The following is a 13,536-nucleotide window of genomic DNA, read 5'->3' as shown; positions in this document are numbered from 1 at the left end:
GTAAATCTCTGACATTAGGCTGCACTGATTTCCAAGCGAACAAAAATATTTTTCATGCAGTAGTACCTGGAAGTAAATTAGCCTTTGCAGAGAAAACTTTTGTGTTTTTTCCTGCTCCTGTTTATTTGGTATGAGATAATTTTCACCAGCTTCAAGAGGGACACATCAAGCTCTTCAGCTGTTAAAACACCAGACAAATTACAACATGAAAAGCAGGCCTTTTGTTACTGGCTAGATGCACCTGTGCATATCTGAATATCTTTCTCTTAACTAAGCCATAGTTCCTGTCTTTCAATTAGTTGTAAAGAGTTTTCATAATACACATCAGGAGAGACTTTTGTGCAGATTCTAGCCTCTCCCAGATGCTTGTCCAGTGTAAAGTCCAGGGAGATGTTTGCTAAATGAAATGTGTGGGGATAAAGAATCATTACAGGCAAAAGGTAAGACACTTTTACATTTGAATGTGACTGAATGGACTTAGCTGGAAATTCTTTGTGATGGTTTATAGCTGAGTAGGTATCATGCAGTCATCCCCTTTGTCATCTACATCAAGGACTAAAGAAAAAATAATTTAAACATCCCAACATTACTGACGTTCAGTCTCGAACTTGCTTGTAAATCAAATTGCGCTTATGCCCTCTCAGCATGTGGAATTTATATGTAATATATAGCTTTGTAAAGTCAGCATATACCAAAAGACTTTTCTTTAGTTTTAAAAGAATTATAGCAGGTAAATTAGAATTCCTATTGTATTTGGACTCCAGTTATCTTAGTTATGTGTCAGAGCAACTATGCCAAGAAGTATATTTTAAGCATTTTTCCTACTCTAGAAAAAAATTACATTAATCATTTATTAAATTTTCATGCTATATATAAGGGAAAATGATGGTGTTACCATGAGTTTAACAGGTCCACTTATTCTGGAGGATGAGACAAGTCTTGCATAACATTGATATCTCACTTCTAAGGCCTGTAAGCTCTACACCCACAAAAACCCCTTCCAAACCATCTGTAAATGGATTCCTTATGTAAAATAAGGTGATTGATTTGTTTCTTTTACCGTGTACTGTTCCTGCATGATATAGTAATTCAGATATGAACAGCAGATAAGGGAGAATAAAAATATGTCAAAAACTTAAATGACAACGTAGGTAAAATAGCTTCTAAAACCGTGCTATTTGTGTTGACTTTCTACCCCTGTGCAGACTCGCATTGCAAAACGAAGCAGAAAGCTGGTGGACTACGACAGTGCAAGACATCATCTAGAAGCCCTGCAGAGCTCAAAAAGGAAAGATGAAGGCAGAATTACCAAGGTAGCACAATCAGACGGGTGCTGGCAGAAGACTTAGGGAGCTTGGGTGGCATTTGTTTCTGTGCAGAAACAGAGCACAAAGTTTCTCTTCTTTTTCCTCTCTCGGAAATAATGATAGCCTTAAGTATAAATGTCTGTTGAGTATTTTGGTGCACGGGGAGAGCGTGCTCAGCCTCTTTCAGGAATGGGTCCCATTTGAGCCCTAACCTTGTCTCTTGATGAGTATGGGGGGGACAGCAAGTCCTGTGTTGGCCAGCCTGCATGACATGGGACTGAGTCACATCCGTTGTTAATAAAAATTGTAAAAGACCCACAAAAAAAGTGCAGAAAACCAATTTTGGCAGGTTTTGCTATGTCATAGTGATTGCAGAAGTCACCCTGTTTCATTTTGGTTTAGGCAGAAGAAGAATTTCAGAAAGCACAGAAAGTGTTTGAAGAGTTTAACACTGATTTACAAGAAGAGTTGCCATCTCTGTGGTCACGGTAAGTCTAGGCAGAGATTGTCTGGAAGGCCTAAAGAGGGAGTAAGGAAAGGGAACCAGGGGATTTTAATGAGCTGATAGAAGATAGTGTGATGGCTCCTTGAAGATCCCATCCATTATCTTTTTGAAATAGTAAAAGGGAAAATACCTGCAAATGATCCAAAATTGTACTTACTATAAGGTATTTATGCTTATTCCCTTCAGTGTATCTTGGCACTTAAGAATCATTATCTTCATTCTGAGGTGCAAAATGTCTCCATTTTATGGGTAAGGAACTGTGTCAGAGCACAGAATGGCAGATTGTGACTGCCCACTGCTTCTATAACCTTTCTCTGACACCTTGGTGGTGAATACCTGATCCTTTCAAGAACAAAAAAAGCCACTTGTTAATAAAAAGGATCAAATGTTTTCAGTGTCAAAAGTAACTGTACAGAGCAGCCTCATGCTTTCCTAGATTTGCAATGAGTCTACTTATAGGTAATTTTTCTGTAAAAGGTATCAAAACAAAGAACCGTACAAATGTATAAAGATTTTATGGCAATTTTTGTTTCCAAGTTCCTCTAAGGCACCACCAAAGCAGTAGAAGGGAAAACCAGCATTATTACTACATCAGAATACACATTTCATAGTGCATTGACTACGTCTGCGATATAAAAGCATTTGATGGCATAGATCATTCATTCGAGATGTTTAATCATGAATTGTGTATATACAGAAAATGCAAACAAAATGAACTGGAGAACAAAAGCAGTAGAAAAATAAGCATCTCATTAGTGTGCTATGTTCTTTAACAAATGACAGTCTGGCGTGGAAATGTATTGTGAGTCACTGAAGTATCCTTTGTCTTCTCAGCTTCTAAATTATTTCCTGTTAAATTTCAGATCAAAAGAGGGTTTTTCTGCCCTGTTTCTGCCTATTTCAGTTGAAAAGCTTCTTAGCACTTCAAGATACTTATTTTATGGGCTTACTAAAAGTAAAACTGCATGTGAATGATTTAGAGTAACAGCCCTTTCATTTCAATATGTGTGTTGCCCACTAGTCTCAGAGAAATAATTTAATTTGAGCAATAGGCATAATTTAGAGAGCAATTGGTTTCAGAGTCCTTTTTTTTTAAGTTATTACAATTCCTCAGGAAGAAAATAATCCATTGAGTTGACATTTTGCAGGTTTATTCTTATGGCAAAGATAATTTTTGTAACAAAAATTATACTTTCATGTGTAATTTCTCCAAAATTTTATTAACAAAAATAAATTTCTATTTGGAGAAATTACACATGAAAGTTTTAAATAGGAAAAAGAATAATTCAAAACCTAAGAAAACACATTCTACTTTCAAAGTATACAAGAGGTATGTAATCACTCACCCTAAGCAAGCAGATTTTTGACTGCATGTGCCTGTATTAGAAATTATTTTCTCTTACATACATATGCATGTATTTCAGGGCTAATTTATGTAAGGAGGACTGAGCATGGGACACCCACCCGCAGGCCGTAGTGAGCTGTATACCTTAGAGCTGCCTCCAGACGCACCTGCATCCATCCCCTTGGTGCTGCGATAGCATCTAGGGCGCAGGCACACGCAGTGCCAGAGTGGTACCTCCCTCCTTTCAGTCAGTGGTTGACTGCTGTCCGGTGGGAGACGGGCTGCCCAGAGCACCTTGCCTTCCCTGTGCTTGTGCCGCACTCATGCCAATCCTTTTCCAGTCTTCCCCTTCTCTAAAACAAGCTGAAGCCCCCTGCTGTGGAGTAGTCTCAACTCGGTTCACACTGTGCAGTGTGAAATAGGATGGTTCTTAACACAAACAGAAATAATGATGAATGAATTAGAAATTTTGACATTCAATCCATTTATTTGCTTTGCTGAGAATAATAGTCGATTGTTGCTCGTAATCTGGAAAAAAAAATAATTAATTTGCCTTTGTGGCCCTCCCACCCCTATCTTTTATTCTCTTTTTCCTTTCTTTGTGCCATCCTCTGTAGACGAGTTGGCTTCTATGTGAACACCTTCAAAAATGTATCCAGCCTCGAAGCCAAGTTTCACAAGGAAATAGCTTTAGTGAGTAAAAATTACTATCTTGTGTATAATGACTTATGTGATATGCGTAACAGCAAGCAACTGTCTTGTAATGCAGCAAGAGAAACCTAGCAGAGGCACACATGAGAATGTGCCCTAGATCCACATTTGTAGCGTAACATTTGTATTCATTTCTACTTGCCATTTTTGTACTCTCCTTAAGGAAAAGGCAGCCCATACACTTTTACATCCGTTGTAGCACTAAATTCACTTTCTATTTTTATAACTTCTCCGTTCTTTTTAGCATACTGTTGCCATCAGTATTTTTTCCATGTCCAATTGCTAAGCATTTCATTGCTTTAATCAGTACTAGAAAACCATGTCAAGCATTCCCTTCAGGACTGCTATATACGTTGTCAGCAATGCAACATGATATCTGTGTCTGTTAGGCAAATCAAGCAGTTTCAGTGAGGATCTTCTGAATGTACCTTGCAAAGTGGTAGTATAGTATCTATAGTAACCTACTAATAGGAACCAAAATTGTTTGGAAAACTCACTTGACTGAAGTCCCATGTAAATTGGGATTAGGTTTTTGAGGAGAAAACATCAATCTTCTTCACTACCTGTGTTGCTTTAAACTTTAGGCAACCTCCTTCATCAGAGACCAGTCACGCTTATAACCTTGTTCTCTGAAAAACAGCTTATGTTTTGAAGAACTGCTGTTATCTTTGATTTTATGGATTTTGATAGGTTTCCACTTAGGCTTTTGATATACATGGCACTGAGTATTTTTGGAAAGATCTAGATGCCATTTTAAAGTTACCAGGTTATCTGTTATCAGACCAGATTTATCACCTGTGGTTTTAATCATGATGGTAGTGCTTCATACAAACTCAGGCAAGTGTTTTGTTTTCTCAGCTATGTCACAAACTATACGAAGTGATGACGAAGCTGGGAGATCAGCACGCTGACAAGGCCTTCACCATTCAAGGGGCACCAAGGTGAATTTACTGCTTTTTTGAATGAACTGCACTGCAGTAGGCTTTGTGGGTTTCAGCATATGTAGTAATTGCCTGCACCATGTGTAGGGATTGCTGCACAACAGGGTCACTGGGTCTGTTCGTTCAGGATGGTGGATGAAGGTACCTTGGATGAAGTTCTTCTCAGCATGAGTAAAGGTGCAAAACTTCCTTCATCACCCACTTATTTTTCCTTTCAAAAAAAGAATAAAGGCCAGAGTCTCAGCTGTTGCAATTTAGCCTAGTTCATTGTAGACTGTTACACCGATTTGCACCACCTAATCTATAGCTCATTTATTCTTAGATGTTTAGTTTACAGCAATGTTGCTAACTCTCATAATTCTTTTTTAAAGCCTTGAAATATTTAGATGTGTTTTTAGCTCCTTAAAGGCATATGATTAGGTGAGAATTCCTTTTGTAAGTCAGCTTTTATCTCTTCTGCTCATGGGGAAAAGTCAAGAAATGTGATCTGAGAGTGCTCTGAGTGCAGCTGAAAAGCTGAAGTAAAAAGAATGTCACAAAATACCATATTTTCAATGAATTCCAAGAGAAATCTTCTCTTAAAATAAAACCAAAAGCAAAAAAAGCTCAAAATCAGGTGGTGCTTTCTTAAGGTCAGTGGATGCCAGTGCAGTATTTCTGATATTTTGCTTGCAGCAAATGTAGCCTTTCTGCCATAATTTGATCTCTCGGTATTGTAATAGTGATAGGCAAAAGAGGTTGAAATTATAAAACAGGGAGACTTATCAAAACATGATGACATTTAGAGTGAATATATAAATCCCATATTTCCAGCCAATCCAGAAGCAATCTGAACAATAACTACTGCTAATTTGCCCTCAAGATGGGCTCAGATTAGCAACAATTAAGACTGACCAAACAACATAACATCTGCCTCAAACATATGGCTGATATCTCTACATTTGTTTGTTTGCAAGGTTCAGATCTACTTTATTAAGAATGTGTCCAAAATTTTTGTTTTGGATAAGTTCAATGTTAATCCATGCTCATATATACTTACATGCTGCCTCTGGAGTTGTTAGCTCATGCATCACCACTTCCAGCCCCTTTAGGATGGACTCACGAGCTGGACTATGTTTCCATAAAGGATTTGTAAAATACTTCTATGGGATGAAAAATAAGGTAGTGTTAGAAAACTTTGAACAGTTTTTGTAATAAACAGGTATTTTGTTCACCTGTGTCTCCTAGACCATGTCGAGCATGCATATGCTCGTTCCCACTGAATTACTCATTCCATCAACGAGACAAAAAAATAATAATTGTTGCTGCAAACGAGTAGGCATAGGTTAATGTGGTGTGATCTTCTTATCTTATTTTGAAAATGATTTTTAAAAATACATTATTATTTTAGTTATCATGTTACTCTGTTTTGCTGTACTGTTCACAGAGCCTTGTGTGAAAATCTGGATAGATTTTGACTTACATTTTTAGTTTTGATGCTCTAAAAGACTACTCAGGAGGGAGTCTTTGTTAGATAAAACAGCTTTCCTTTTTAGATGCATGAGAAATAGATGCTAGACAAGTACAGTATCTAATCTTTCCTTTAAAGAACTGTATAAAAAGAAACATCTTGAAAACTCATATGCTACTGTCTACTCTATCCTGAAGGCAAATATTGTACCTGGGAAAGAAATTTCTTAATAACTGCTTATTTTTTCTTTTTTAACATTTCCACAGAAAGAGGTGGTGAGTGTGAGCTAAATCTGTCCTTTTCAAAGAACAAATTTTTTTTGTGTTAGCATTAGGAACATGTTTACGGTGTCCTCTCCTCAATCAGGTAGCGCTTCTGTTCTTCCTGAAGATGTGTAGGAGTTGCTCTTTTATCCAGTACTGTGGTCGTTGAGTGCTGTAGTTTATAGCCTCCCTGAGTTGTAAGCTTTCAGCATTTCTAGGTAGCTGAATATGTCTCAGTGTTTGCACAAGGTCCTTTCATGGGAAGGGCAGATCCTTTCTCAGGACTTCAGCAGAACTTTTGTTAATAACAGCAGAGCTCTGTTGAAGTCACTTAACTACTGCTTGTTTGTAGTTGGGGTGAGTTGTCCCTCTAAATAATGGTATCTTTGTAGTAATGTTGGTTGTGTTCTATTTTATTGAAACCTTTCTGAAGTTGCTGAGCTTTTAAAATTATTTGCATTATTCATTGTTATGCCTTCCCCGGGGGTTTTTATCTTTAGACCCTTTTATTCGAGAACTGTGTGAAATGAAGACAATAATTCCATCTCACATTTTGTGATAGTTAAAAACATAAACGAAACATTATTTCAATTACAGAATCTGAAAAAATATGGGTGTTCTGTTTCCATCGAGTTATAATGATCAGGTAAACAGATGTTCCAAAAATCAAGATCACTCAAAATTAAAACTTCCTTTGACACTGCGGATCATTGAATTTTAATTTAATTTATTTTCAGTTTTAGTTTTGGTCATTATAAAATGGCTCAGTTCGTCTCCAGTGTGTACTGCCTTTTGTGGTCACTGGCATTACAGCAGGGATGCAGTTCAACTGTTGTATCAAATTGTCAAGGTAATAAGTCAGCATGGTATGTATATCCTCGCCATTGCTTTGCTTCTGTCTAGTGATTCGGGTCCACTCCGCATTGCAAAAACACCGTCACCACCAGAGGAGGTCTCTCCCCTGCCCAGCCCTACTGCTAGTCCCAATCATATGCTGGCACCAGCATCTCCGGCACCAGCCCGACCTAAGTCACCCACACAGGTAAGCGGAAACCTAGCAGGGGAAACTGGCCTGTTGTGTGATAAAAGACAGCTGAGGTGATGTATGTGGTGGATTTTTCATCTAGGCTGTGACTGAGAAATGTCAGGGAGGCCACTGGCTCTGTTGCACTCTGTTCAGTTCATCGGTTGTTAATCCCTGTGTCATGAGCATGGGTGGAAAGTGGGTTTTATATAAGGGGGAATAAAGAAAATGTAACGTGCCTGGTGAACTGGGGGGACTTGTGGTGACAAAGCAAAACACTTGTGAAAAAGTTGCATTGTCTCTGAGGACCCGTATCCCAGCAGTGATAGTTTGAAAAACATATTTCTAAGACCTCCTCGTGAATTTCAGTACATTATATATTTCTGCTCTTTGTTCATTCACAAATTTATGCTTACCCTGGGAAAAAACTGGCCTGTGAGTATCACTGGTCTGGCCAGCCTCTAAAACAGTAAATAATAGAGTTAGCTTAAATACTTCTGTGATAATTACTGATAACTAAAAGCTTATTGGTTGTTATTATCACAGGATTGAGAAGTTTGACGCTGTTGGAGTCACTGGAGTCATTTCTATTCTCACCAGTATTGGTGAAATAAGAATCAGTTTCACGCATCAGTTTCATCTGTAGCATAAGAGTTGTATGTGATACTTCCTGAATATATCAAAGACTTGTGTTGATGTTGCTGATGTTTTCAGAATTGGGATAGCTTCTGTGCTGATTGCTGTTTCTATGGTGGGAGCACACTAGAAGAAATTTAATTTTGCATTTAGTTACATGTAAGCACACTTGTTTTCTCTGGTCTCCCACGATGTGACACCTCACTGCCGCAACATTCATCTAGTAGGACTCAGTCTAGTCTTACTGGTGCCAATGGTGTTATGTCACTATACCACCTGAGGATTTTTTGTGGATTTTTTTTCTTGGTATTTTGACAGATTTTAAAATTATCCAATAGTCCTTGGTATTATTCCAAGCAATTAGTTTGTCATAGTTATGTGAATCTCTGGAGAGCAGGGGGAATTAATAACCTAAGCACCTTTGAGGTGCTGTGGTTCCGAGAGATGATATGGTCTTAGCATTAAGTAGGCTTTAAAGGTAGTGGCAGGTGGGCAGGGACAAAATCCCAAAGCTAAACAAGAATTAACTTAAGAAGCCAAAAAGCTGCAGAGACCTGGTTCTGTGCAGTATTGCCCTTCCAACTATGGCCTGCATAGGAGAGGAAGTGTCTTGCACTGTGTGCCTGTCACAGCAGAATAATATCAGCCAAGAAATGCTTTTGTATGAAATCTTAAACTTGAGTTGGAATGAGTTTGAAACATAAAGTTGTTTTGCTTTTCCCACAATGTTTATTTCAAGGCATTTGGTGGTGAACAACCAAACAGTTCCTTTCAAACCATGGCTTTTTCCCACATTTAAGGTGACGCAGCAGAGATAAAAACCTAACACAAATTGTTTAGGCGTAGCTTAAAGCTCTTTCTTTTACCCCTGAACTAGTCTGTGACATTTTTGCTGTCTGCCTAGCTGAGGAAAGGTCCGCCAGTCCCACCACTGCCTAAACTCACTCCCACCAAGGAGTTGCAGCAGGAGAACATCATTAACTTCTTTGACGACAACTTTGTCCCAGAAATCAATGTGACAACTCCATCACAGGTAAGCTTCAGAGGATGGTGTATGGGTCCAACCTTGCAATAACCCTCAGTTCTCCAAGATAGTGGCCTTTGGGGCTGATCTCCGTGGGGAGGGAGGAGGAGGGTGCAGGTAGAAGGCAGAGACACAATTACCATTTTATTTTGTCTTGAGAGGGTCGCACATATGGTGTTTTATCTTTGAATAGGCCACACATAATCTCTCAAAAGGGCTAACATTGCTAACATATTGAAATACATTAGAGCTTTCCGAAGAGGCCTGACTAAAAATACTGTGAAGCAACCATGTTTCAGATTTAACTGCATCCCGGTTGCATTACAAGCTGAGAGTTCATCTAAGATGCTTTTTTTCTAATCCTAAGCATCTCAAGTGGCATTTTACAGCGATCCTTCGTTATTTCTGTTTCTGCAGACAAAATCATAAAAAGTATTCCTTTTTTCTTTTGAGTAATTTAAAAAAAAAGGAACTTGGCTGTTTTAATCAACTTTTTGCAGGTATAAAAGACTGCTTCGGCTAGATTATTCATCCACTTGGTTTTGAATCATAGAAACAGTAGTTACACAGCAGAGGAGTGATCAAAATTACTTTTATCTCATTATTATGAAATTATGAAATCTTTTAAAGTTGCATATAACACAGAAAATCCAGAGTTGTGGAAAATAAGTCAGTATAATTTGTATTCAGTTATTCAGTTTTTAGGCAGTTATGGTAACTGCTGGTTGTTCAACAATGGACCCTTTCTATTATGGTAATTACAACTCTGAGCCTGTGTCTGATAGACTGGGGAGAAATATGCAGATCTGAAGCTTATGCAGAATGTTTATGAGTTGTTGTTTTCATGTGAATTATTGTGTTTGTACTAATTCATTTGACAACACAGGAGAATGTAGGCACAGCAGTGAAAAACAAAATTATCTTAGAGAATTTGAACATGTGATGTTTTGTTTTCCTGTGGAGGGGAGAAAAAAGGCATTGCTGTCCATAGGGATCTATTTGGAAGAGAAAAGAGTTATTTGTAGTTAAGTCCCCATGCAATTAAAGAATTAATGGCAGCTCCCAGTATGCAGCCGCTGCTGGGCCCTCCTGCTGAAGGGAGGTTGCAGGTCTGTTGCATCATTGTACCCTGACTTCATGGGAATTATCACTCTGGCAGTGTGAGCCTTGACATCAGTGGTAAGAGTTGGTGTAACCTGTGCTGGATATGGCCCCCTGCATTAAATGCTGTATCCACCTAACCTTCACGTGTCAGGCCAGCCAGGGAAGCAGAAAAGGAACTGGTTTGCTTTTCCATTAAGAGCTGACACTGGAACAGGGCTTTAAATAAGTGTAAGTCACATTTCCAGAACCTTTACATCCTTTCTACGAGAGATTGGTATAAAAGTTGAATGGTATAATGAAGGTAGGGCATGCTTCTGAGAAGTGCAATCTTTCCGTTGTCTCTCAAGAAAAAATTGATCTCCCTTCAGTGAGTGATTCGTGTTGTTCCCTCCCCCACAGTCAATGACCTGGGAATGACCTAACCAATTCCCTGGTCACCTTTTCATGATTCATCTGCACTTCTCCCTCCACACCCCCATCACTAAAGCATCCTTACTGTATGTCAGATCTCTGAGTATGTACAGGCAAACCTGGATGGTGTGATGTATAGGTTTTATATCCTTCTGTAAGAGAACCAGTTATTGAAAATATTGCATGAAATTCACAGGAAACATGGACTTACTCTTCTTGGTGCTTATGGCATCTCCCATACTCCCAGAGCTAGGCAGTGTGGAGGGAGCTACTGAGCCTGCAGAGCCTGCTAATGGTGCAGGACTTCCCAAAAGACCACCGCTGGTGTCCCTGGTGTGCTCACGCAGAGGCACGAAACCAACAGGCTGATGAACAGAGCTTTGCTGCTTTAATCCCGTGTTTCAGAGAGGATTACGAACAGGCCAAACACTTTTCTCCTCTGGAACACAAATAGCCTGTAATTGTTGTTGTTCATCTTTCTTTACCAAGCAGTACTAATGCATTTGGCGTTGTGCAAGATGCTGAAAGGCAGTTCTGCTTGATGCTGTTGAATATTTTGGCCCTGATTCAACAAAGCAGCTCACACTTCCAGTTTATTCATTGCCAAGAATAGATTTAATTACTGGTAAGTAAAAGAAAGAGGTGAGAAGATGTGATATCTGGGTGACCAGATGAAAGGATCATTTAGAGATGAGTGCTCCTTGCCTTATTTCTTGTCTTCTTCACATCACATTGCTCCCTAGTGTCGAGTTACTAGCTTGGACATTGTAGGCATTTACAGTATGCCCACTCCAGGTACTTAACGTGTCTGAGTGTGTCCAGCAGCTCTGAAATGAACAACTCATATTTGCTAGGGCTATTTTAAGGCTTGTGTGCAGAGAGGGGTTGGCAGTTCTGGTGGTCCTTGCAGGTTTCTTGTGCCTTCTCCATCCCTTGTGCATACATGTCCTCTGAGAGGTACAGCCTTGCTTCTGCCACAGCTACCTCTTTCAAATGTGGCATTTATTCATGCTTCGTCATGCTATGGTGGAATTAACATAGGATGATTGGCAGGCCTTCCTGTCACAGCTTTGTCCCTTATCAAGGGATGTCCTGAGGTTCCTGTTTCTCCTAAATCTCCATCTAGCATGATATCTCAGTTACTCTATATGTTTATTTCTGTCTTTGCTGCTAAAGTTATGGCAAGTGTTCTCTTAATTTTGATCTGAGGGTAACAGGTAGTGGTAAATTTTGCATTCAGTTATCGGTACCCTGTCACTACAGACACCTTAACTGTCATCACACATGGCCTAAGTGAGACTCCTATTTGTTTGATTCGGTCCTCATAAATAACAACTTCATTCTGGAACATCACTGAAAGATAATTAACTTTTCCATCTCCATCCATTTCTGATGATATGCTAGCTAATGTTGTGTCGTTTCATCAAGCTGTATGACCATATGAGTACTAGTGCCTCAAAGGCATATGTGATGAAATCTAAACACATCAGATAAAAGCTATGACAGAATTAACGTAATGCGGGTGGGAAGGGATGTTTTGGTTTTGGCTTTTTAAAGTGTGAGACCGTAACAGTGGCTTCAGTGTGTTAGACCACGTATCTGTCATCACCAGTGGCCAAAAGCAGAGGCCAAGGGAAGAATATAAAACAAGGCAAGTAAAGTTGGTACTCCTTACACCTCCTTCTCCTATAGTTTCCCAGCCTCCAGCCATTTGGAGATCAGGGACTTCCTCAACATGATTTCTACCTATTTAGTAATCCTCAACAGTGTGCTTTGCCACAGATTTGTTCACTCTTTCAGCAGGTGTAAATTTTTCACATTCATACTACCTGATGGCAAGGAGTCCCCAGCTGAACTCTGTGCCACGTGGAGCACCACCACCTTTTCTTTATTCCACATCTGCCCCCATCAACTTCACTGCCACCTGCCTTCCTGCTGTGGAGGAGTCACGGAGCAGCCAAACCCCTGTGCCTCTCACACTGGTGTAGACCCTGCGCACATCACCCCCCTCTTCCAAACTGAAGAGTTCCAGGTCACTCTGTCATTCCTAGAATGAGAGCTGAGGAGCTATTTTGACCACATTTTTGGGTGACACAGAGAGCTCAGTTGTCTTGTCATATGGAAGCCATTAATTGCCTGCATTTGAACATGTTTACCAATAGTAACAGTAATTTGGAGAGTTTACACTCTTAAACTTTTTAATAATAGAAAGGCTTTGTTTGTTTATTTTGCTATTGTTATTATCATCATTACTATTATCTCCTAGTTTTGCTGTTCTTATGACTGCCCAGTTGTAGACTTGCCCTGGCATATACTTTGGTCGCAGTCAGAAACTGGACAGGACTATGTGGTCTGACCCAGTGTTACCATTCTTACATAAGGTTACATGCGAATGTGTGTGTAAAAGTAATTTCCCATGGTACCGTTTCTAATCTGAACACCTTTCAAAGTAGCATTCTAATGAATACCCTTCTATCTACATATTCTGTACATCAAAAGACAAACTTCTCTCACTATTTAATAAACACTGAACAACTAGCAGTAGGCAGTACTAGCCTTGTTACCAAAGCTGAGGTGCTTGCTTAGAATATTTATCATTAGTGATAATTAAATCTCATCTACAGTTTCACACTAATTAAACTTTTATGTTGAAGCATGCTAATTCGTTGTTCTTGTTACTTTACAGTGGGAAAGACCTGTAGCCCATTGAACCAATATATATATTTATAGTATCCTCAGAGGCCTTGGCTAATTCATTAATTGCAAACAAAAAAAGGCTCTACCATGTAATCTAGTTTTGTAAGAGAAGACCAGT

At 39.2% G+C, this 13,536-nt stretch overlaps 1 protein-coding gene across 8 annotated transcripts in view; it reads left to right on the top strand.

Annotated features, from left to right (window-relative positions):
- Positions 1–13,536, top strand: part of AMPH (amphiphysin) — a 123,657-nt gene that overhangs the window by 79,661 nt on the left and 30,460 nt on the right. For all 8 annotated transcript variants that reach the window (XM_074885950.1, XM_074885864.1, XM_074885784.1 and 5 more), the window contains exons 6-11: positions 1,206–1,313; positions 1,710–1,795; positions 3,775–3,850; positions 4,727–4,809; positions 7,426–7,564; positions 9,087–9,215. In XM_074885950.1, coding sequence (XP_074742051.1) covers positions 1,206–1,313; positions 1,710–1,795; positions 3,775–3,850; positions 4,727–4,809; positions 7,426–7,564; positions 9,087–9,215 — 621 coding nt within the window. The remainder of the gene's footprint in view (positions 1–1,205; positions 1,314–1,709; positions 1,796–3,774; positions 3,851–4,726; positions 4,810–7,425; positions 7,565–9,086; positions 9,216–13,536) is intronic.

This window comes from Strix uralensis, chromosome 1 (assembly GCF_047716275.1).
Source record: "Strix uralensis isolate ZFMK-TIS-50842 chromosome 1, bStrUra1, whole genome shotgun sequence".
NCBI lineage: Eukaryota > Metazoa > Chordata > Aves > Strigiformes > Strigidae > Strix > Strix uralensis.
This window is presented reverse-complemented; position numbering and strand designations above follow the sequence as displayed.